Genomic DNA, 25,777 nt, shown 5'->3' with positions numbered 1-25,777 from the left:
ACAGCTGACAAAGCTTACAACCTGCTTTCACAAACATTATATTAACGTTTATGCAGCTCAAAATTTGGCTTGAAGCACATTTTCTGGACTGGCAACAGAGAGACATCCTAAGGGCTTTACTTACAAATTTAACAAAGAAAATGGTTCCCCGAACTTCCGAAACATATATCTGATTCTTTTTTTTACCATTACCAAAACCTAGTTTGTTTCCTCCTAACACTCCATCTTTTCTTTGTATAAAACAGATGTCTTGATGGATATCAGACATTAACTTCTGTGGTGATGGCCTGAAATCACCTAAAAGATCACCAAAGAACCAGGTAAAGCATTAGTTTAGAAAACTGAGTTGTTCTTACAATCCACATGTTTATAAACAGAGAAAGGGGAATTTAGATGCTTCTAGTGTGTGTGATTTCACATAAAACTGTCTGCTGAGTCCATGGCATTGTAATAGGCATTTCAGGGGTCTCGTGTCAAGAAGACATGGTCCTGGCAGTTTAATATGATAAAACAACATTGATTTTAAAGCCAAACACAAAAGCTATTTGCCTGACTCTTGGCTTCAATAGAAACAACGAGGGGGTGTCCAGAGGATTTTGAATGGGAGGTGGGGGGTACTGCTGCCCTAGGAGTCTGACGCTGCTCAGACAGGGCTGCTACCCAGTGTGTGCCTTGGGTGATTCTCTTCTTTTTGGTTTATTATCTGTTTGGTTGGTTGTCTTTTGGAAGGTTCCAATTGTTGCAAATTGCACTGCACTCTACTTGCTTAAGAAAAAAAGGGAGGAAAGTAGCAAAAAAAAGTACAGCTGTTCTATGAACTGCTAGCGATGGTCTGACAAAAAAAGTCATCTGAACTCGTGTCCATTCCCTTGCTCTAGCTTATTCCCACAGAGTTGCTTTTACTACCAACTTCAGAATGGAAATGATATACTGCATCACTGTTGTCCAAAAATATTTAATTCTATATCACAAATTCAAGTTATCTGTTAAACTTGGATATGATGAGCTTTTCTGAGGCCCCCTACAGAAGTCTAGATTTCACATCCTATTAGCCACTTTCTCACCTATCCTGATTTTCCCTAATGTGTCACCAGCACCACTGAGCATATGATGACCAATAAATAGAACAACTCTCCAACAGGAGGCAAAAGCCAACTGGGCCCCATTACTCTTCTGCAAGAGCGCATTTGTGTATGCCAGGGCTAAGGAAGAGCACACAAAAAGAGACAAACACCCAAGCACAGACATGGCGCTAAGGGCTTCTCAAAGCTGTATGTCTGGGTATTTAGCTATGCTGTTAACAGGAAAAAGCTATGACTGCCAGTGTTAAGAGAGCTTACGCCAACAGGAGTTCCAAAACCAGCCCTGCCACTAACAAGCCAGTTTCCTGGTCATGGTCTGGGGGACAGGTAGGAGTGCTATTAGATAAAAGAAAAGATCAAAACCACATCTTTGAAAAAAAAAAAAAAAAACCACATCTTTGTAACACACACACACACACACACACACACACACAACTTCTTGAGATTCCTAAGGTGACTGAAATTTACATTGTGAGAGAGATTGAAGCTGACATTCCAGAAAATACTGTCCACTGAGTGTGGGGTCATTAATAATAAAAAATAGGAATTAATTGGCTATTCCATTAAATACCACCCACAGCCTTTCTGAAGGTTCTAAAAATCACTCCCTCACTCAAATAAACAAGTCCTGCGTCTGCCATGTCCCTGGAGCTCTGCTCTACTCCGGGGACATGAAGCGAAATAAGGCACTCAACAGTACAGCTTGCATTCACCAGGAGCTTGCCGTCTGTGCAGGAGAGAGCTGCTTGCCGATAGATGCCGTCCCACGTTGTGTTCAGGGGTTATGGACACACAGGAGAGAGGACATTCTGCCTGTAGAGTTGAGGAAGGAAAGCTTTCCAGAGACCGTGCCGCTGAAGGTGTAAGGAGAATTTCGCAAGCTGGGGCCATGTGAGTGCGGGCAGGGGATTCCAGGCAGAGAAGATGGCAGGGGTGAAGGCAGGGAGGGAGAAAAGCACGTGGGAACTTGGAGGAATACCAAGCCCCCCCTCCCTGGGCAGCATGCAGATAACCTACGGTGGGCAATGAGGATGCAGAAGAAGGCGGCAAGACTAGCTTGGGGACTAATGCCACGCTAAGGAATTTGAATTTCAATCTGTAAGAAATGAGAATCCTCTGAAGGTTTTTAAAATGCAAGGTAACATCATTAACCCTATTTTGGGAAGGTAATCCTGTGAACAGTGCGGACAGTGGACTGATAAGGGAATAGGCCAAGACAGGAAGATCAATTAGAAAGCTAAGATGGTACTTCCCTCGTGGCACAGTGGTTAAGAATCTGCCTGCCAATGCAGGGGACACGGCTTCGATCCCTGATCCGGGAAGAACCCACACGCAGCCGAGCAACTAAGCCCGTGCGCCACAACTACTGAGCCCGCGCTCTAGAGCCCGCGAGCCACAACTACTGAGCCCGCATGCCCAGAGCCCGTGCTCCGCAACAAGAGAAGCCACCACAATGAGAAGCCTGCGCACCGCAACAAAGAGTAGCCCCTGCTCGCCACAACTAGAGAAAGCCCGTGCACAGCAACAAAGACCCAACACAGCCAAAAAAAGGGAAAAAACAAAAAAAGAAAGCTAAGAGGACCAAGAAGTGAATTAAATCTGTGGGAATGGAGGAAAAGGCAATGTGACAGTAAGAGAAATACAAACACCATGACATCCAACATGGGCAACCTGAGGGCTTCTATCATCCTAGGTTAGGACATGCTGGAGGGTATCACTCTATGTACCTCACAAGATTACTGTGACGAACACATTAGGAAAGGTTGTGAAAATGCTTTGAAAATTGCAATGCACTGTGTAATATACAATGTATATTACCATAATGGAATCCTCTCCTTTTCAAATCACTTGTCTCTTTCTTTAAGGGACATTTAATACTTTTGGTAGGTGAGATCATGAAAAAACTGTTTAGGGAGGAAGGTCCTGACAGCCCTAAAGACAGGGAGCTAAGTAAACCAGTTTGCAAGAAAAAGCCCAAAACATTTCAAAAGATGGACAGTCTATTTTCATTTGAATTGCTGCATACTGAGGGGGTTGCAGAATCCCATTCCTATTATCTGATTCCTGTGAGGAACACTGGGAAATGCAGCCTAGGGACTGTCCCATTTATTTTACTGTAATTTTATTTTTTTAAATAAGAATTGTATATATTTAAGGTGCTCAACATGATGACTTGATATACATAGTAAAATGATTACGAAAATCAAGCTACTTAATATTATCTTCTCCTCACATAGTTTCTACTACTTCTTTTTTTTTTTTTTTTTTTTGTGATGAGAGCACCTGAAATCTACTCTCAGAAAATTTCCAGTCTTCAATACGGTATTATTAACTATAGCTATCGTACTGTACACATTAGATCTCTAGACTTATTCATCCTATGTAACTGCAACTTTGTACCCTTTGACCAACATCTCCCCTGGCCATGTTGATTTTTGGACCCTGCTCATAGAGTGCTAGGCCTAGGCAAAACTATGCACTTCCTACAGAACGAGGGTGAAGCTACTCAGAAAGAGACTATGGTGAGTCACAGTCAAGACTGAGAGGGTGGTGACAAGACTGCAGATCTCAGAACCACTTTAAAATGTTGTAAAGAACATAATTCCTCGGCATACGCAGGATCAGATGATGTCATGAAATCATTATACAGGAGGTCTCCTAGAAGAGATACAGGGAAGATGACATTTCTATACACAAATATTCCTCAGCCTAGGTTTATACAATCATATCCACACCAGAGAAGAGACAAGGTTGAGCAATGCTAATTATCTGCCATTTGTCAAGTGTCAGCGATACACCTGAAGACTTAACAAGGATGGCAAATTCTCACAAAAAATGTGGAAATATTAAAGATGCTATGGGGGCTTCCCTGGTGGCACAGTGGTTAAGAATCTGCCTGCCAATGCTGGGGACACGGGTTCAAGCCCTAGTCCGGGAAGATCCCACATGCCACGGAGCAACTAAGCCTGTGCGTCACAACTACTGAGCCTGCGCTCTAGAGCCCGCGAGCCACAACTACTAAAGCCCGTGCACCTAGAGCCCGTGCTCCGCAACAAGAGAAACCACCGCAATGAGAAGCCAGTGCACCACAACGAAGAGTAGCTCCCGCTCGCCGCAACTAGAGAAAGCCCGCGCACAGCAACGAAGACCCAACAGAGCCAAAAAAACCCCATAGTATTAAAGATGCTATGGGCTTTTTACTTTCATACAATTAATTTTGGTCACATTAGAATTCATTTTGTTTTAGAAATTTAATTCCCTTCTCATTTTTTTTAAGGAAAATTTGATTTATCAAATGTATGATTTTATTGAAAAATGAGGAAAAAGTGAAAGCAATTTAAAATAAAATTACATTTAAAAGTAATTCTATATGCCAAGTTTAAAAGCTTAACAATTAGTTTATAAATGTGTACCATAATATACTGAATATTGATTATAACACAAGCAATTGCAAGCATTTTGTTGTTGGCACCATGCTCCACTGGAAGAGCCCATTAATAATCTTCTACCGTTCACCTGAAATGCAAATTAACGAGCTTTCCATAAAATAATTTGTGTGGCTCTTCCCCCTTCTCATTTTTAAGTACACATTTAACTTGATACACGTGTGAAAGCATATATACCTTTTATTCTCATAACTTCATATATAGAACTATATGAATATATAGAAATCATATATATAATAATAACCATAGAGGTCATATATAGAAATCACATTTAAAATACTTAGTGGTTCTCATACATTACATTAGAATTCATCAACATGTGTTTTTTGAAAAGTTTAGTAATCACAGGGGGGAATTTTTAAAAACACTAGGGCCCTTACCTACCCTCAGAAATTCTAACCTAACGTTCCAGGGTGGGTTGACCCATCAGACACTCTTTTTAAAACCCATCCAGGTGGGCTTCCCTGGTGGCGCAGTGGTTACGAATTCGCCTGCCAATGCAGGGGACACGGGTTTGAGCCCTGGCCCGGAAAGATCCCACATGCCGCGGAGCAACTAAGCCCGTGCACCACAACTACTGAGCCCGCGCTCTAGAGCCCGTGAGCCACAATTACTGAAGCCCGTGTGCCTAGAGCCCATGCTCTGCCACAAGAGAAGCCACCGCAATGAGAAGCCTGCGCACCACAACGAAGAGTAGCCCCCGCTCGCCGCAACTAGAGAAAGCCCACGCGCAGCAACGAAGACCCAACGCAGCCAAAAATAAAATAAATAATAATAAAAAATAAAAAAAAGAAAGACCTGGTTCAGATAAACCTTAAAAACACACACACACACACACAAAAAACCCATCCAGGTGATTGTAATGTGCAGCCAAGGTTGAGATCTACTGTCTGCTTGATACAGAGACAGGCATATGATAAAAAAGAAATGCTGTGGTGAAAAAAAATTTTTAATGCAGCATTCTTGGAATGTTCCATCTGTCTCAAAATGTTCCTCTGGTTTTCAGTATGAAATTTTAGAATCTTAAAATGGCTGGGGCAACATCAATATTTCTAGGATGCAAGGACTTAATTCTCAAATAGGACTGGAGTCTATACTATCCTTATTTACTGGTAAGGACCATATTAAAATGCACTGTTTTATTTTTCCTTTCTCTTTTAAGCAGCTTCACTATTTTGATAAAAACAATCCCTATTATGAAATATTCAAAGAGAGAAAAGCAATATGGAAAAAATAAAATTCACCTAAACTTTTCACCACTCAGATATGGTTTCTGACCTATGGTAAAATCCTTCTAGAAATTTCTTTAAGCATACACATATACAAAAATTTTACATAAGTGACACTACACTACATAAGCTGGTGTTTTTTAAAAACTCAACGCTATTATGTGGCCAAATATTTGGGCCAATAAATACAGATTTGTAAAATAAATGTTAAAGGCTGCATATTAATTATGTATTTATGCAGGTTATTTTTAATGTTTCATGGGTCCTCAGTGGTCTTTTGAGAACTAACTGATTCACCTGTAATTCTCTTAACTATAGAAATGTCAAAAAAAATTTCTATAGCTGTAATGCTATATACTAGGGAGTAGAATTAGAAACCAAAATTAAAAAAGCAAAAAACGAAACAAACAAAAACTTTCCCCAAATGAACTCCTTTAGGTATAAATCTAAAAAAAACACATATAGGACTTTTATGCGGGAAACTACAAAATGCTAATGAAAAAATAAGAAGACCTAAATAAATGAAGAGACATTCCATGTTCACAGACTGGAAGACTCAACATAATAAAAGATGTCAACTGTCCTCAAAGGGGACTTCCCTAGTGGAGCTTGGTTAAGAATCGCCTGCCAATACAGGGGACATGGGTTCGAGCCCTGGTCTGGGAAGATCCCACATGCCACGGAGCAATTAAGCCCGTGTGTCACAACTACCGAAGCCCGCGTGCCTAGAGCCTGTGCTCTGCAACAAGAGAAGCCACTGCAAAGAGAAGCCCGTGCACCACAATGAAAGAGTAGCCACCACTCACCACAACTAGAGAAAGCCCGTGCACAGCAACAGAGACCCAACGCAGCCAAATAATAATAATAATAATAAAAATAAATAAAAAGATTTAAAAAACTGTCCTCAAAGTAACATATACATTTAATATAATTCCAAAAGAAATCCCAGCAAGACTTTTTTTGTTGATAGACAAGCTGACTCAAATTTATATGGAAAGGCAAAAGAACTAGAATAGCTAAAACATTCTATTAAAAAAATATAATGGAGGAATCACACTACATAAGACTTACTATACAGCTACAGTAATCCAGACTGCGATGTTGGCAAAGGGCTAAACACAGAGATCAATGAAAGAGAACAGAGGGTCCAGAAATAGACCCACACACGTATGCTCAAACGGTTTTTGACAAGGGTACAGAAGCAATTCAAAGGTGCAAGAACAGTCTTTTCAGTAAGTGGTGTTAGGACAATTGGACTTACATAGACCCTCCCCCCACAAAAAATGAACCTTGTCCTAACCCTCATACCTTACACAAAAATTAACTCAAGATGGATCATAGATCTAGACATAAAATTTGAATTCTTAAGACATTAGACCAAAAGCAAGATCTATAAAATAAAAAAATTTTTAAGTTTGTTCTGTGAAACACAGCATTAAGAGAATGAAAGTACAAGCTACAGAATGGGAGGAAATATTTGCAAATCACATATCCAACAAAGGACCTGTATCTAGAATATATTAAGAACTCAAAACTCAACAGTAAGAAAATAATGCAAATTTTAAAATGGGGGAAAATTTGGACATTTCACCAAAAATGAGACAAGGATGGCAAATATAAATACACTAACCATCAGGGAAATGCAAGTTAAAACCATGAAGAGATACTGCCCACACCTATTAGAATGCCTAAAATAAAAAACACCAACGATACCAAGAGCTTATGAGGATGCCCAGAAACTGGAACTCTCATATGCTGCTAGTGGTAATGAAAAATGGTGCTGTTACTCTGAAAAATTTTGGCAATGTCTTTAAAAGGGTAAAAATACACTTAACATATGAGCCAGCAATTCTACTCCTGGCTATTTAACCTATAAGAATGAAAAGTTATGATCACACAAAATCCTATACACGAATGTTTATATAAGCCGAATTCGTAACTGCTAAAAACTGGCCAAACACTTTCCAGTGGGTAACTGGATCAAAGAAACTGATACATCCATACACTGGAATAATATTCTGTAATAAAAGGAACAACCTACATGAAGGAAGACAGTCCCAAAGGCTGTGTACTAGGTGATTCCATTTCTATGACATTCTTGGAAAGACAGTAATATAGTGAGGAGAACAGATCCATTACTGATCCATCCATGACAGACAGAGTTAGTGGTGGGAAGGAACGTGTGATTATAAAGGGATAGCAAGAGGAAGTTTTTAGGGGCGATATAACTATTCTGTATCCTGAATGTGGTGGTAGTTATATAAATCTATACATGTGCTAGAATTTGTAAAACAGCAAACTGCTATAGACATGGGTAGGTTAAAATGGGTGCACATTTGAATATAGGAAAATTAAGTCTTCCTTTTAAGTGGCTCAATATCTAGGTTTCATTTCTAGGAAGCTGGAGTAGGGGATATAATTACTTGAGTGCTGGACCCACTGCTCATGCTGCTGGGGTTCTGTCTTCATGACCCATTGAATGAAAGTAACTGAGTTGAAGATACGACCTAATTTTCTTTCTCAAATCCTCAGATCTAAAATTTCTCTTCTGATGAAGTTCCAACGGATATGTTAGAATTTTTCTTCAGTGTTATCTGTGGGGGAGTTGTCCTTAGAATTTAATTTTATATTCACAGATCAAGTACCTACCCACTCCTAGCTAAGCAAAGAAACACATATATTACAAAGTTTCATTCTGCACATCTCTGAGAATGGTGGCAGCATATTCCGTATGGAGGTGAGGGGTGGGTCCCAGATGGAAGATAATGCCATGGATGGAAAACATGACACTTCATAAGCAAAAGTGGTAGGACTCAGCATATGATGTGAGGTTAGCCTTTTGAATGAACTTATTTTAAAAGTGCAACTGAAGACTTCCCTGGTGGCCCAGTGGTTAAGAATCCACCTGCCAGTGCAGGGGACACGGGTTCAAGCCCTGGTCCGGGAAGATCCCACATGTCGTGGAGCAACTAAGCCTGCGCTCCACAACTACTGAGCCTGTGAGCCACAACTACTGAGGCCGCGTGCCTAGAGCCTTTGCTCCGTGGCAAGAGAAGCCACTGCAATGAGAATCCCGCGCACTGCAACAAAGAGTAGCCCCTGCTCGCCGTAACTAGAGAAAGCCTGTGCACAGCAGTGAAGACCCAATGCAGCCAAAAATAAATAAATAAATAAATAAATAAATAATTTTTTTAAAAAAAAAAGTGCAACTGAATGAAGTAGCACAAGGGAATTGTGGAAAGGGGGTGTGGGTGATAGATGTGTTTTGTATCTTTTTTTTTTTTTTTAAAGTTTTGTTTTGTTTTGTTTTGTTTTTTTAAAGAAATTCACGTTCTTTTATTTATTTATTTATTTATTTATTTATGACTGTGTTGAGTCTTCGTTTCTGTGCGAGGGCTTTCTCTAGTTGTGGCAAGTGGGGACCACTCTTCATCGCGGTGCGCGGGCCTCTCACCATCGCGGCCTCTCCTGTTGCGGAGCACAGGCTCCAGACGCGCAGGCTCAGTAATTGTGGCTCACGGGCCCAGTTGCTCCGCGGCATGTGGGATCTTCCCAGACCAGGGCTCGAACCCGTGTCCCCTGCATTGGCAGGCAGATTCTCAACCACTGCGCCACCAGGGAAGCCCGTGTTTTGTATCTTGATTGGGGTAACAGTAACATGACTCTCATGCATTTGTAAACACTCACAGAACTGTACACCAGAGAGTGAACTGTACTGTATATAAATTTCAAAATGTAATCAGCACCATCCCCCGTAAAAGTAATATACGCTCATTGTCAAATATTTGGAAAACAGAAATACAATGTTATATACCATTCAAGATACTGGATGTTAATGTACCAGAGTACAAAAGGCTTACTGATATGGTTTCAGATTCCACATTGGAAATAACCTTTAAGAAACTACCATGCGGGGCTTCCCTGGTGGCACAGTGGTTGAGAATCTGCCTGCCAACGCAGGGGACACGGGTTCGAGCCCTGGTCTGGGAAGATCCCACATGCCGCGGAGCAACTGGGCCCGTGAGCCACAACTACTGAGCCTGCGCGTCTGGAGCCTGTGCTTCGCAACGGGAGAGGCCACGATAGTGAGAGGCCCGCGCACCGCGATGAAGAGTGGCCCCCGCTTGCCGCAACTAGAGAAAGCCCTCACACAGAAACGAAGACCCAACACAGCCAAAAATAAATAAATTAATAATAATTTTTAAAAGTACTGATTTGCATAAAGAAATTAAAAAAAAAAAGAAACTACCATGCTACAAGGTTTGGTGTAGTGACAAAAAAGAATACCCACTATTAATGGAAAAGGCTATTAAAATACTATCTTTTCCAGCTTCATACTTGTGTGAAGCCAAATTTTCTTCATATACTTCCACCAAAACAACACAACAACATATCACAATAGATTGGATGCAGAAGCAGATATGAGAATCCAGCTGTTTTTGAAGCCAGACATCAAAGAGATTTGCAAAAATTTAAAACAATACCACTATTCTTACTAAATTATTTTGCTTTGTAAGATACGTAGTTATTTTTTTGTCATATAATAGGCTTATTGTTGCTTATAAGTGGGTTAACAGTTTGTAGATGTCTCAGTTTTAATTTATAACTTAGTAAATATGAATAAATATAGGTCATGAAGAACCTAGGGGCAGGACAGGAATAAAGACGCAGACCTACCAGAGAATGGACTTGAGGACACAGGGAGGGGGAAGGGTAAGCTGGGACAAAGTGAGAGAGTGGCATGGACATATATACACTACCAAATGTAAAACCGATAGCTAGTGGGAAGCAGCTGCATAGCACAGGGAGATCAGCTCGGTGCTTTGTGACCACCTAGAGGGGTGGGATAGGGAGGGAGGGAGACGCAAGAGGAAAGAGATATGGGGATATATGTATATGTATAGCTGATTCACTTTGTTATAAAGCAGAAGCTAACACAGCATTGTAAAGCAATTATACTCCAATAAACATGTTATAATAAATAAATAAATAAATAAATATAACCCACATAAGCAGAAACTCTGCCATTCTCAGTAAATTTAAGAGTGTGCAGGGTCCCACAGAACGAAAGGTTTGAGAACCACTGTGCTATATAACATTGCATACACTCATCAGCATGAGAAGCCATTAGGCTGTGAAAATTTAATCAGGTCTTTCTTTTCTTTTTAATTAATTAATTAATTTTGGGGCTGTGCTGAGTCTTTGTTGCTGTGTGTGGGCTTTCTCTAGTTGCGGCAAGCGGGGGCTACTCTGTTGTGGTGCGTGGGTTTCTCAATGTCATGGCTTCTCTTGTTGTGGAGCACATGGGCTCTAGAGCGCAGGCTCAGTAGTTGTGGCGCACGGGCTTAGTTGCTCCGCGGCATGTGGGATCTTCCCGGACCAGGGATCAAACCTGTGCCCCCTGCATTGGCAGGCAGATTCTTAACCACTGCGCCACCAGGGAAGCCCTAATCAGGTCTTTCTTGGTACTAGACTACTCTCCTTTGGTCTTTCTTTGCTGATCAGTTCCTGAAAGGAGTGGCTCTTGAGCGTGACTAGATGAAAAGCTGCAGTTGAAAGAAATTATCCTCAAAAGATTATCTGTGACTTCATCCACATGGTTTCTAAATCTTTAGTATATATATAGACATAAATCCTGGGCAGTTTGGGTTTTTTCCTGACATGATTCTTAAACATTCTTTGCTGGTGGATGGAGACTGAAGGCTGGCTACACAGGCTCCTGAGAGCCAAGCTAGCAAATCACCTAGGTTCCCAGCAACACGAAGAGCTTCTCCAACAGCCAAGGAGCCTGAGCACCTGTGCAATGTGAATGAGGCTGGGGATCTTTCAGAAAACAAGCTGCATAATGTACGTCACAAAACTCTAACAGAAGAGTTATCATATGCTGGAACATGGTAGAAACCAAAAATATTTCTGAGGGAGTACCAAGGGTCAAATGAGTTTTGAACCAGGAAAGTTATATACTGCTTTTCAAAACCCAGCTAAGACCAACACATCGTAGGTGTTGGTATGAGCATATGGTAAAGTCATACCTGACGCACACCAAGCCCAAAACAAACCAACGCCCACCAATTAGAAAATACTGGTGCTCTAATTTTCATTAGTAGTATTTGGAATCCAGGCTTTGAGAATTTTTCTATGGTACCATGGAAAGGCAGCTGAACTAAATCCCTCTTGAACAGAAATACAGTTATTCCATTTAACACGAGAGTAAGCTAGACAGAACAATCTGGAAATTCGTATCTGTAACTATCTGCAAAGGGCCAATTTCCACGTGTGAACCGTAACGTATACTTTCTAAGCAAGCCAAGTTTGAGAGACACGCATTGCCTGAGGCGCTCCCCTCCCCTCTCTCGTTTTACCTGTGCAGCAGAGAACGGAGAGCTCCGTTTTGCTCCTTGAAGTCAAGAAGGTCAACGGTGTGAGAATCTCACTTTTGAAAGGTTAAATGAAATTTGTTCTGGTTCAGTGTCTTACTCTACTACAAGACAGTACACCTCTAGATGACTGGAGTTAGACCTGAAGTTGAATTTTTCCTAAAGATCCAAGGTTAGAGAAATCAATCTGAAAAAGGAATTCTACCGTTTCGGCACAAGCAGTTTTCTGTTTTTACCCACTTGTTTTCAGATATTTGACAACTCCTATGGCATGTCTTGAGCATTTCAAAAAACCTCCAATTTTCCCTTCAGAGGAGGCGAACCGTATCAGAAGCCGCCGAAACCCCAGGCGCCCCTTCAGTGGCCGCGCTGGTCCTTGGCTGGGCAGCTGTAATCAGCTTTCTGGACTCATGTCCCTGCCAGCCCTGTGGCCTGGCTTAGCTTGTGAGGCTCACGCCCAGGGCTCTGGAGGCATCCTACTGAAAGAGGGACTGCAGTGAGGATGGCGTGCAACTTGTTACTCATCAACAGCTGTCTTACCGTATGTGATGAGCAGAATTCTGGACTAGGGTCCCCAAGGATGGTCACAGTCCTGATGCTGCTATTTGTAACCCGGGAAAGTCACTTGATAGCACCAGTCTCTCAGAATAGCATGACTCATTCAATAACTTTTTACTGAGCAACGATCAGGTTAGGTACAATACTGGGTGCTGGGCCTTGGAGGACTTAAGAGCCTAGTGTCCCTTCCTTGCTTTTAGCCACTTCCTCAAGCTGCCCTTATCAGTGTACCTTCCTAAAGCTGACTTTGGGGCCACATTCACCAACACTGAAAAGGAAACTCCCATGTTGGCAAAGTGCAGGGAGGGCCAGGAGCAAGGACAGCGCGGAGTGGTATCGTTCTGACTTGGGGGGGGTGGGGGGGAGAGCGGCGAGACAACGGAAGCTTCCAGATGGATGCCTCGGAAAGACGAGGCAGCGAGGCCCCAGCCCAGGGCTGAATCTCAGGGCGGGAGTGGGCGGGGGCGGAGCACGCTGAGGAACCCGACCGAGCCATGTCATCCACTGTTACCTCAGAACAGAATAATGAACATTAACAGCGAGTGCTCTTGAGGCACTAAGCACTGCAGATGCATCATCCCATGCAGTCTTTCTTATGACCTGATGTGCCAGGTACTATCACTATCGCTGTCTTATCAGCTACAAAACGGTGGCTTCGAGAAGTTACTAAACCGCTAGACGACTAGAAAAGAACTCTGACCAGGTGTTCGAGTACAAAACCTCACAGTCTATCGCGAGGCTAGCAGGGGCTGCTCTGAAAACTGGTACAAGCAAGTGCTAAGCTTTCCGAACAGGAGGAAAGAACAGGCAAGGGCAGTGGCTACGACAGCCTCCACCTCTGACAAAAAGCTCTCGGAGGAGGAATATATGCACATGTGGGGAATGACATGGGCAAGAGACAGGCTATGGCCCGAGCTCAGGCCCTGCAGAAAGATCTGAGGCCAGTGTTCCCTGTGGTCAGGGCACCTGAGAATTTGGTGTGGGTTCCCTCCTAGTTCCTCAAGATCACGCTCTAGTTCTGCGCCTCCCCAAATAGGGTCCATGCAATAAGGTTAAGATTAAACAAAACAAAAGATAAAGAGGTGTTGTGATAAATATAGAGAGTACAAGGAACGTTGGTTATTCTATGAAGGTTAAAAGTCAGGTGGCATATAAGGCTGTACCTGATTCAATTTGCTTATTGGAACTCCTTTTTTTTTTTTTTTTGAAACAGTTCAAGTTTAATTTGTTGATATATGGTTTGTGGTCTATACTTAGACAAACACTAAGTTCTACAACATACTGGAACTCCTTTATAACAACTAATATTCATACCATGTTAACGCTGTTTGTGTAGAACACGCAGCTGGCACATTTTAGGGGACTAGATTTGACCTGTTAGTCCCTTAGATTTGTACAATAATACATTTACTTATAATAAGATTCTACTTCTTAGTTTTTCTGTAGAACACACCATGGTGTTGCAGTAAAATGTTATACCTGACTGAAAATCAGCTTGGTGGATACTCATACTTAAGAAAAAACAGCCATTCACTAATAAAAACACACCAATCCTCCATCAATGGGCCCTGGTATTAGAATACTGCATTTAAAAAAAGCAACTGGTGTCCGTGGTGTTCATTTATGCTAAACTTCCCTATCAAATGGTGTGGAGCAAAAAGAAATACTAATTCTTTTGTTTTGTCTTAACAAGATTTAAGATGAGTTCTACGGATTCCTAAAGAAATGATCCTTCTTCAAGCACCGCTGGGCAGCATGGATTGCACTGCCTGGGATGCTGAATGGGTGGGATGGATATCTACTGCTTCTTTGCATGCCTTTTGTACCACTTATAATTATGCTGTTAAGAGTCTTTACAAAAAAGAAACCCAATTTATTCTTTTTAAATGTTCTAAATATAAATGCAGAGGCAAGGAGATAAACAATAATTCCACTGGTGCTTAGAGTTTAAACTATTTGAACTAATGTACCTGTGAGACTACTGCATATTGCAACCTACAACCTAAAAACTATCAGCCCACATCACCACAGGTAAGAAATGAGAAATTTTGAGGGTTATTGAACACCGAATATTTGCAGCTGAACAAGACAGAGTTACTGAACATCATTGCATGGCTCTAAAACCCTCAGATCCGCCCGCACAAGATAGCTGTCATGAAGTACTGCTACATTTGAAAGGCAAAAGGCAATGGAAGTAAGAGTGGCTCTATAAGTAAATTACACAGGTGGGGGTGGGGATGGGGGCGGCGATGTGGTGAGAGGCTGCTTCATCTTTAATTATTAGATTTATTTACTAATTGAGCTCTGTGTATTCCTAAAGAAATGATCCTCCTTCAAGCATTGTTGGACACCATGGATTCTGTTGCCTGTGAGGCTGAGTGGGTGTGTATTTTGGTGGAGCAAATATATTAACCAATACTTCACCCTGCCCTCCCTGCACTTTTAAGGTCCTGTCCTCAGATTCAACTTCTGGCTTAAAAACATTATGTTTGGTGGTTGTTATTAATTTTGTTTTTAAGGAATGCATATCCATTCCAAACTTAACAAGCGTCATTTTCTTTTTTTTTTTTTTTTTTTTGCAAAGGTGAAAAAACAAAATTAACGTGGATTTTTCATATACCACAAAACATCCCACTCCACTTCCTGGATGTGTGCTGTCTTCTAGAGGGACTCACAGTATCGTTGGCCAAATGCTCCCTTCTTTACTAGGTGCTCACACACATGAGCATAAGAAAGTCTATGCATCATGAGGCAAGTGACACTGGACACTATTTTTGGAATTCCTCAAAAAAGTGGGTCCAACAGAGATTTTTAAAATGTGACTTATACCACAATTAATAGACCGAGAAAGAAATGGGGAAAATACAGGGAGAGAGCAGGAGTATGAGAGGAAGAACAGCTAGGCATCCACTCTCTGCCACCTTGTGTAGTAGGAGTGAGACTCTCGTGTCAGGACAATGAGAGTACGTTTCTGCACGATGTGATTTTGCATCTTAATAAAAATATTTCTGGCCAATGCCTCTTTGCCTGACACTTGGTTTGGCGAGAAAACAAATTAAGGCTATGAACTTGGAGATGGGCATATACTGAAACCAACAGTATTCAGTGACATAAAATAAAGACAGGGTAACAAAGGGCTATATTAATGCTTTCATGACCTTAAATTAATGTGGAGTCTTGTGTTAGCCTGAGAATCTTGTGAACCACTAATAAATCTTCTGTCAATATGATAGCAGTGCGAAAAAGAATTTAAAGAAAAAACAAGAAAGTATATTACTAAACATTAAAATGCATACACTACTGAGAGCAAACGGCTGGAGCAGAGATCACAGATGAGACACCAAAGAAAGCACAGGTCCTGTCCTCAGAAAGCTTATGTCAGGAAAATTTTGAGACTGTAAAACCAATAGCAAATTTCTAAGGAATTCAATCACCTATTTCTGGTCCTAGCAACTAATCAATGTTATCATATGCATAGCACTGACTAGCTGTTAACTGTTAATTTTTCTAGATGCAGGGCCAGCAATACCTCTGTTTAAAAATCATAGTGAAGTGCCCCAAGTAACGCTCCTTTACAAGTCGCTGGAAACACTACAAGGCTGGTGAGAAATACATTTCGCCCCACTGGAACACTCTAAAACCTGCATAAGCCATCAATGGGAATTGAGGAGGATATTTCAGTTGACTATCCACCTTTAGAAACGAATGGCTCTTTAAGTATTAAAATGAGGGTTTAATGTACATTATAACTAATAGTACTTGAGATGAAAGTAAATGACCCACTACCCCCCTCCCAGGTACCAAGAGGGGTCAGATTTCCCATTTATCAGCAAGTCTTCCGGGTAGGCAGCATCTCAATCTCACATTCTCTTCTGCGGCTGCTTCATGGATGGCTGAGGGGAACACTTCAAAAATGAACCAGCTAAACAAACTTCCCAGCAGCACTTGACAGAGCTACACCTATTCTTCCCATTTCCAAAGCAGTGGAGAATTAATTACCAGTTCTATGGATCTATTGTAAGTATAATAGACTAAAGAGCTATCACAGACACATTTATTGTAAAAGCACAATCCCAAGAGTGTCTACTGGAGGGCCAAAACGATTAACACAAATGCTTTGTCAGATCAAAGATAAAACCTGCACCGCCCAATTGAGGAATGAATTAGAACAGTGGGTTATCTTTCAAATTAACCAGGGCAGTTAGTGAGGAAAATTTCATGAAAGTGTAATTCTTAGCCTTTGTGAATCCACACAGCAGGCATTCTGCCAGCTGACAAGATGATGAAATTTTCATGCTTAAAAAAAGCCCTCTTCATTTCCCAATTTAGATTAGCTAGTGTTTCTCTCCGTGTGTGTGTGTGTGTGTGTGTGTGTGTCTATTTGCTCTTCTGAAGCAGAATTTAAGGGGAGGGGAAACACATATCAGTTTTTCACTGTAAAATTGAGTCTTTTAAAAACATCCTTAAAAGCTTAGAGATACAGTCTTTAAACTGGCTTTTTATGATTTTCAAAAAAATACCAGTTCAATTTTAACTTTGTATAGAGGAACCAATTAGGACAGGGGCATGAAATCAACTCTGAATTAGAGCTTTCTGTGCTGCCTCAAAGTCTTCCAATGCTTCATCAAATCTAGAGATAAAGCATTAGAGTTGTTTTCCTCCTAAGGAAATTAATATATTACTTGAAATATCCTTGCTTGGTGCTTCTTGTATTTCTATGTATACAGAAATTTAAATGTTCTATGAAACAAGAATCCGAAGGATACAATCATTGCTATATGGTGAGAGAAAAAAGCATTTCCCCTGCTATTAAAGGAGCCAATATTAAAACACTATGATACAGACTGATTCTCAGATATATAAAAATTTTAATGTTTGCTGCATCACATTTATTCAGTCAGCGCTATTTATTCACCACAGAATATAACAGAAGATGTGGTATATTTTTTGAAGAGTGATTAAGAACTATACTTTGTTACCCTAAACTTTGGCCCTTTTGTTCTTGACAGCCAGATTTCTTGGTGATCTAGAACTGTGTTCCTTGGCAGGTTACAGTGTTTGGTCAAGTACCTTATACTCCTCCACTGTCTTACAAAAGCTCCCTCCTTATGGAGATGCCTCCTTTCTCAACGTAGGTTGTTCTTCCCTGCAGTGATTCTAAAACTAAAATGAAAAAAATATGGAGACTCTTGTTCTCAGTCCACTAACAACTTTATGTCCAGTGGGGAGCATTTTTTAACTTGCAGAATAGGAGGGAACTCTTTTGGTCATTAGCTTCAGAGAACAGTCACTTAATCTCAGTACTTAGTACCAACATCCTTATCTCCAGTACACTTGGTGTATTAATCTCCAGCTGGTATATCACACTGAACTAACTGTAATCAGGATCACTTGAGGCACGATAACAAAAGAAACTCAACACCATATCCCTCCACTGGCAAAGTTCACTTAAGTCTGGGGTCAGGAAGAAAGAGAACACTCTACCAATAAAGTATAACTTGGAGGTGCATGAGCTTTCTGTATAAAAGCTCTGATCTTGAGAATATTTGAAACATTTGTTCATCATGGGGCCATGAAAAGAACGAATAATGGATTTCTTTCTCTCCCAGACAATCACATATGCCTAAGGACAGAAAGTAGAGAAACAAGTTCTTAATTTTGAGGACAATCATATCATTCTTCAACTGTAGGAATGACATTTGGGTATTTTAATTAGAAATTCCTTAAGAAAGTCAATCAAGTGGGCAGTTAACGACAGGAAAACTAACTTGCTGTTAGTGAGATGGTTGGTAGACAATTAAAATAAATGCTATAGAAACCTTGGGTTAAATGTCTGGATGCCTAAAACTAGGTTATTTAGCTTGAAAAATACTTATATAACCACGACCACCACACCACACACACACACAGTTAGAAATCAATCTTTCAGTTAGGGCATATTTCTAACTATTCAGAAGATCATTTTTTCTGCCTATTCTCAACTTAGTCAAAACAGATTGCCCGTTCTTAGAGAAGGAAATAGATGAGCTTCTTCTAGTATTAACATTTCCATGGTGAAGATTTTGATAGACTAAACACAGAGAGAAAACTCAGAATTCTTCCCAAGAGTCAAGAATCATGCTCTGCTCAACGAGGTCTGTAAACGAGCTGAATAGTTTTGATTTGGACTCTTCATGCTAAATAAAGGCCTAACATTTCACGTGCTGAACATTTCATCTACTGCGGAATGTGAACCCACAGATAACCTTTATTCCCATCCAACTGTTCATTAAGTACAGCACTGGATTATTCACTAAAATGTTTCAGATTTCCCAAAATGTAGCCATAATTATTATTTTAAAAATATCTTCAGACAAACCTACTTGGTTCTTTTTTCTTGACAAATACAAATTATTCTACTCCAAAATCACAAGACTAGAACTCTATGCATTTACTCTTCATCCTAACGATCCAATACTTGATTTTCATTTAATGAGTTCGATTTTAAAGAAGATAATGCTATGTTATATGTTAACTAACATATAAGTAGAAATTATAGGATGATATTGATCAAAGCCAAGAGTCTTACCTAATAGAACCAGAGCATTTTTGGGGAAATGCCTTGCCAGCATAACCTCTTTACCTAAGTTACAGTGAACTTCCAAGTAACAGAAATTTTGTTTAGATGACAAATGACATAATGAAACACTAAGAAAAATCAAATGGGAAATGTGGTGTTTTTTTCTTTTAATTTTAACTTTTGAAGAGAGAAAAACTAATTCATATGAAATGTGTTAAAAACCAAAACAAAAACTTTGAAAGGAGCCTTCTTTCTAATGCAGACAGCTCACTCACTGTTCTGGAATTTTTACTATATACTTATAAAAATTAGACATTCTTCTTTAAAATGCTAGACAAAAGCATTGAAATTTAAAAGATGTTTATTCTGATTTCTTTGGAAAACTAAGCTATGAAATGGTTTAGATTACCACATAAACACAAAGTGTTAGCTAGTTGGCAGTTTATTAAAATCACCACACGGGAAGGGATAGTTAGGGAGTTCGGGATTGACATGTACACATTGCTGTATTTAAAATGGATAAACAATAAGGACCTACTGTATAGCACAGGGAATCCTGCTCAATTATGTAACAACCTAAATGGGAAAAGAATTTGAAAAAGAATAGATATATGTATATGTATAACTGAATCACTTTGCTGTACACCTGAAACTATCACAACATTGTTAATCAACTATACTCCAATATAAAATTAAAAGTTTTAAAAAAGTAAAAAAGAAATAAAATCACCACACATGATTTTACGGCTCTAGTTGCCAAAGACAGGTAATATTGATTTTTCCTCCTCTGATCGAAGATCTGAGTGACCATTTAACTTCATTTTATTTAGTCAGCAATAAACTAAAACACTTCCTGATTACATTCTCATTTTTCCTTAAAAGCAAAAACTTCATTACTAAAAATACTGCTCATTAATGAGATGAAATGCCCAACAGAAAAATCAAATCATTTTCCTCCGTCTTTTCAAAATTCTACAGTTTCATACAAAAACCGTATCATTTTATTTTAAAACAAGTACCAAACCTAAGTAAGTTGCATATGTAAGACACTCATTATGGATACTTACTTCGTAGTATTTTTTAATGCAACGTCTAATGTCCATGATCAATTTGTTGCTCAGCTGTACCATAAAGGTCAGAGGCGAAGCCTTACAATCGATGTTACTGCAACGATACAAGCTGGGCTCCATATCGGTTCCCTACAGAAGTCAAGACAGACAAGTACACAAAAGGTTACAAAAGGTTTCTTGTGCTTAAAAACTTACATGCTGTCCTGGTGTACAATATTTTAAATTCATTTTATTGGTAAGTTTTTTTTTTTGACATCTTTATTGGAGTATAATTGCTTTACAATGGTGTGTTAGTTTCTGCTGTATAACAAAGTTTACCAGCTGTACATATACATATATCCCCATATCTCCTCCCTCTTACATCTTATTGGTAAGTTTTTAACCTTATTTTCTCAACCATTTTCCTCCAAAAGATCCCCTCAGTCACCACATACCTTCTACTCTTGCCACCATCATAATGGAGTACAAAGCCAAAGGGAAAACCCTGAAATTACTTTTTTTACATTCAATACATGACAGGCTACGGATAAAATAGTTTCCCCTCTGAAAATACCAGTGAAGTCGCATTATTGGAAATAAACATCCTTCCTAGAGATACTGATCAATAATTTAAATTTGCACTTAATTCATTCCAAGACAAAGCAAGAGCGTTAATGACAAGAGTTTGCTCCATATTGCCAACTTAATTTTAAGAATAAAGTCTAAAAATTAAGTGTTACACCACAAAGTGATCACTTATTGTTAGCTTAGCAAATCTAAAATTTCTATAACCACTGCCCCTCAACAAATGAAATGTATTTGGGGGAGGGGAGAGAGGAGGAGTAAAAATTTGAAAAAAATGAACTATTAGTAGTTGGAGAAAACGTTTTGTTTTGTTTTAAACAAAGACAAAGCAAATGTAATATACAGGAAAACTGTTGGGGTTTCTGGAGCATTTGTTTTCCTTCTTGATACTTAAACATCTTGGTTTCCTGCTCCAATCTGGTACATAACCCTACCCCGCCACACGAAGCAATTCCAGGTGGAAGAGATTTTAGAGCTTGACATCGGCTCTTCCACAGTTAGCCCATCTGCAAGTCGTCAAGCCTCCATGCAATTAACTATCTTATTTACAGCTGTAATGAAGCAAAACTCAAGGATTTAGCAAGTATTGCTGATCTGTGTCTGCCTCTTCCTTGCACTTGCTTCCAAAGACTGCTTTGTTTTGATTCAAAAAAATGCAAAACATCTGCTGTTTGTCCAAATTAACTTAAAATAATTACTTTTAATTTAGATAAAGGACATATTTTCTTTCAGTTTCAAGGTTTTACATGGTTCTGCTGCCTACTCATTTGCCAATGGCTAGTACATGTATAACACTGCAGTGGAATCAAGTAGATTGGCCAAGTTTCAAGTTCTGATCCAAGGTCAATGATACATTTTTTGGCAGTACTTCTTTAGAGAAATGTCTCCCTGTGACTTTTTTAATGCCTGATATGCAAAGACAGCAGAAAAGATAATCAGAGTACCTTTGTCAAAAAGGAGGCAAGTGGGATGTGTAAAGATAAACAAAAACTTTTCAAAAACACTTAGTTCCCATTAACTTGATTTAAGATAAAGGAAAATACTGCTCTAAGTCTTAATAAATTGGGCTGGGAGTGGAGAAATACAGGTTACTAATTAAGGAATTACAATAAAAATACTTTAAGATAATTCAGAATTTTCAAGAGATTCCATTTAAAAAACCAAGGCCAAGCATTCTAGGAAGCCAAAAACAATACTCAAGCATACTCTATTAAGAGGTTTCAAGCAGAAATAAGTAAGTTGTGAAGGCAGAATTCATATGATGCTAAAATTCTTTAAACACATAAAAACCTGTGTTTTCTTTTTCCTTTTTATACACATAGTAGAGAGAAAATGGACTTTATACTAGTTCACTCACAAAACAAACAAACAAACAAAAGAAACAAAAGCAACTAACCGAACCATCGAAGACACTATCATAAATATTCTCGGTTCCACATATAGGGCATGGACATTTGAACCTTTCACAGTCCCTGTATTTCTCTTCATCCGTGAGCTGTGCTGGGCCACCAAGGAGAGCATCATTCTCTTCATCTTTGTGATAATGATGAACTCTAAATTGGGTGGGGTCAAGTCCTATTAAGGTTAAAGAAAAAATAAATTCAGAAAGGTACAATTATTTAAATTCCCTTCTCCAAAAATACTCCAAAGAAGAGAAATCAGAAAAGAATTACTTCAAATTCATGCACGTACTACACAACCATTTGAACTCAAGATAGAGGCTCATATCACCAAGACAAATGACTTCTTCTTTTAAGGAGATTATAAACAAAACAAGTAAACCGCACCAAAACAATGCAGAAACATTCCACTGGACATTTGCGTTTGGAAGCAACTACTTCTATAGGATGGTTTTACTATTTTCTTAAAGTTACGATGAAAATCTCAAAAAAATGTGCACTGTTAAAATCTCCTAAAATCAAAGTATCACCATTAAAACTGAAAATAGAGAATAAAAATCCCATTATGGAAAACAAGTTCACTGCTATTACAACTCCTTCAAGTGCAGACACCACTGCTAACCCTGATCTCAATGCAGTGGTCGATTCCATCTTGGCTCAGTAGTTAACAGCATGTAGGTTGCAATCTAATTCAGTGGTTAAAATTCAGTAGCAGCATCTGAGTCAAAACTCAACATGGTTTTTTTGGTGTTCTGAATTCAGGAATTTAAAATATGTGCAAAAACAATGAATCTACAAATTCTATAGGCCAAAATGTCCCCGACCATACTGAAGCCAAATATACCTTCTATATTTCAATCAAAACAACACAAGAAATCAATCGATGCATAGTTTACACTATCTTGTTTCCCCAAAGTATTTGAGAAAAGAAATGATTGTAAGGCCAACCAATTTAACTTGCCTTTGACCAAAGCACATATGTCAAAATGTACTATTTGGATTTACACTTAAAGATAATTATTCCACACTATATCTTATAACATTTCCTTGAAAGCATTCCTTAGCAATCCCAAAGAATTCTAGGCTTCTGAGTAATCTAAAGAAAGCTATCATTTGTTTTAGTACAAAGGTAAATAAGTAATATAAAACAGTCACTAAGCAAAAAAGTTCAAATACCAAAAACATCTAAAAATTATTGTAACTCTATCAACAGCTTGCATAGTTAGATAATCTAACAGATGTATTCAGAATTCAGTGACAAGATCCTAAATCCTATCTGGTCAATTGTCAGGTGACATCTAATTATAAAAGACTTAGGGCTGACTGACACAGTGGAAAGGTGCTGAACAAAGAATGAAAAGACTGAGACTTTGAGTCTTGGTTTTCTCACCTGCAAGATGGAGCTACTACCACCACCATGCACTTCTGAAGTTTAAATCGGATGTTAGGGACAAATCGTTTTCAATGGTGCCTATCACTGGTAAGCACCCAATAAATGCCACGTGAATGAAAAAATAAAATAGTGGATGAACATCATTTAATCCATCATTTAATATTCATTCAAAATTACACATTTGGAAAAATATATGAAACGCACGTTCATGTTGCACAGCAAGTTAATAGCTGCTCTTTGTAGTAATTAATCAAAGTGAGTATTTCCCAACATGATAGTGTATAATAAAAACAAAGACTACACATTCAAAACAAATTGGAAAACTGTTCTTGGTTACTGTAACATAGGCCACTTGGCCCCAAGACTCACTATACATTTTTATTTTACAAGTTACCTATAGCTTAAGAGCAACAGCAAGTTAGTGAAGTGTGGGGGAGTATACACCCTCTCATTTAAAGACAAGGAGGGGCAGAGGAATAAGCGAGACCACGCCCACGCCTCTGAATGGTGCCATTTCTTCTCTGTAGTGAAGGGCAACTGCGGCAAATTCCTGAACCTCTGGCTGTGAATCCAACTGTATTCACATAATGTCTTGCTTTATTCACGATTATGAGAAAGCAGCTCCACCTTTTCTCTGATGGTATAATTATTCATCAATTCCCCAGGCCAATACTATTCAAAAAGTAAGGAAAAAGAAAAATAATAAGTGTTTTCTGAAAGACAAGCTTCTTTCACAACCTAAATATCAAGGAACAAAACAAAGCTGGCTTTGCACATAGACAAAACTGGATGGGCTCTAACAAGGAAGCAATGAAATCTCTTTCTAGGCCTCCCCACCAGCCATGCTCACTGAGTGCACCTGAGGCTTGGGGAGGCCTGCCTGCTGAGCACACCACAACTGGACGTGGGCTGCCTTGCTACTTACGGAGAAAAGCCCAGCAAGTGACCAAGAGTTATGAAAAATTATCAGGCCTTATGAAATGCCTACTTTAAATGTCCATTTCCACAATCCTTATCTGCCCATGGCAGTAACAAAAACAAATGGCCTACCTAATTACTTCAGATTTATTCACAAGCTGATTTTTTTTTCAAGAGAAGGGACTTCACCTCAGAACTCTTGGCCATAAGTCAATGGTAAATTTTTTAAATATAAAGGGAGAAGACGGTGTAATTACCTTAAAATATTAGGTATATAACAATCCTTGTACAAGAAGTTACTTGGATACAAAAATTTCACAAAAAAGTGATTTTCTTGGGAGGACAATTGTAAGTTCAACAGGCAAATCACAGAGGACTAAGTTAAATCTTTTTAAGAAAACATATAATTAGTCATGTTAAAAAGTATGGATCATTGCTGCTGGAATCCTTTTTTAAGGTCAAAATCCATGCTTAAACCCCAAACTTATTCAACATATAAATTAATTTTTCCAAATCCGCACAAAATTGGCGATAAGCAGCTTATTTCGAAGTTTCGGGAAACTTACAAAAGTTTTACTGCTTAGGGCTTCCCTGGTAGCGCAGTGGTTGGGAGTCTGCCTGCTAATGCGGGGGGCGCGGGTTCGGGCCCTGGTCTGGGAGGATCCCGCGTGCCGCGGAGCGGCTGGGCCCGTGGGCCGCGGCTGCTGGGCCTGCGCGTCTGGAGCCTGTGCCCCGCGGCGGGAGGGGCCGCGGTGGTGAGGGGCCCGCGCACCGCGATGAAGAGCGGTCCCCGCGCCGCGATGAGGAGTGGCCCCCGCTTGCCGCAGCTGGAGAAGGCCCTCGCACGAACCGGGGACCCAACACAGCCAAAAATAAAAAATAAAGTAGCTATAAAAAAAAAAAAAAAGCTTTAAAAAAAAAAGTTTTACTGCTTAAACCATAACTCGTTAAGGCTGGAGCGAAACAACAGGGAAAAAGTATCTGGTGCTGCCACCTAGAGGTAGATTCTGAATTTTAAAATGTACAAAACAGCTGCTACATAGAACTCCATTCATAGTTACTGTCCCTCCAAAATGAAGCACTATTGTCAGAAATGACATTAAAGCAAAATCTTTATAATCACAGTTTCCATACATGCATATACAGTGCATAATCAATATTAAACTGCACACCATACAGTA

The 25,777-nt window shown here is 39.6% G+C and overlaps 1 protein-coding gene across 1 annotated transcript in view; it reads right to left on the bottom strand.

The window, feature by feature from the left end:
* Nucleotides 1-25,777, bottom strand: part of POLA1 (DNA polymerase alpha 1, catalytic subunit) — a 295,898-nt gene that overhangs the window by 124,663 nt on the left and 145,458 nt on the right. Inside the window, exons 33-34 of the mRNA XM_007181502.2 lie at nt 22,282-22,460; nt 20,319-20,450 (exon numbers count right to left, since the gene is read on the bottom strand). Of these exons, the coding sequence (XP_007181564.2) occupies nt 20,319-20,450; nt 22,282-22,460 (311 nt within the window). The remainder of the gene's footprint in view (nt 1-20,318; nt 20,451-22,281; nt 22,461-25,777) is intronic.

The sequence above is a fragment of the Balaenoptera acutorostrata genome, chromosome X, assembly GCF_949987535.1.
Source record: "Balaenoptera acutorostrata chromosome X, mBalAcu1.1, whole genome shotgun sequence".
Lineage (NCBI taxonomy): Eukaryota > Metazoa > Chordata > Mammalia > Artiodactyla > Balaenopteridae > Balaenoptera > Balaenoptera acutorostrata.
The sequence above is the reverse complement of the archived record's forward strand: the minus strand, read 5'-3'. Positions and strand labels throughout refer to the sequence as shown.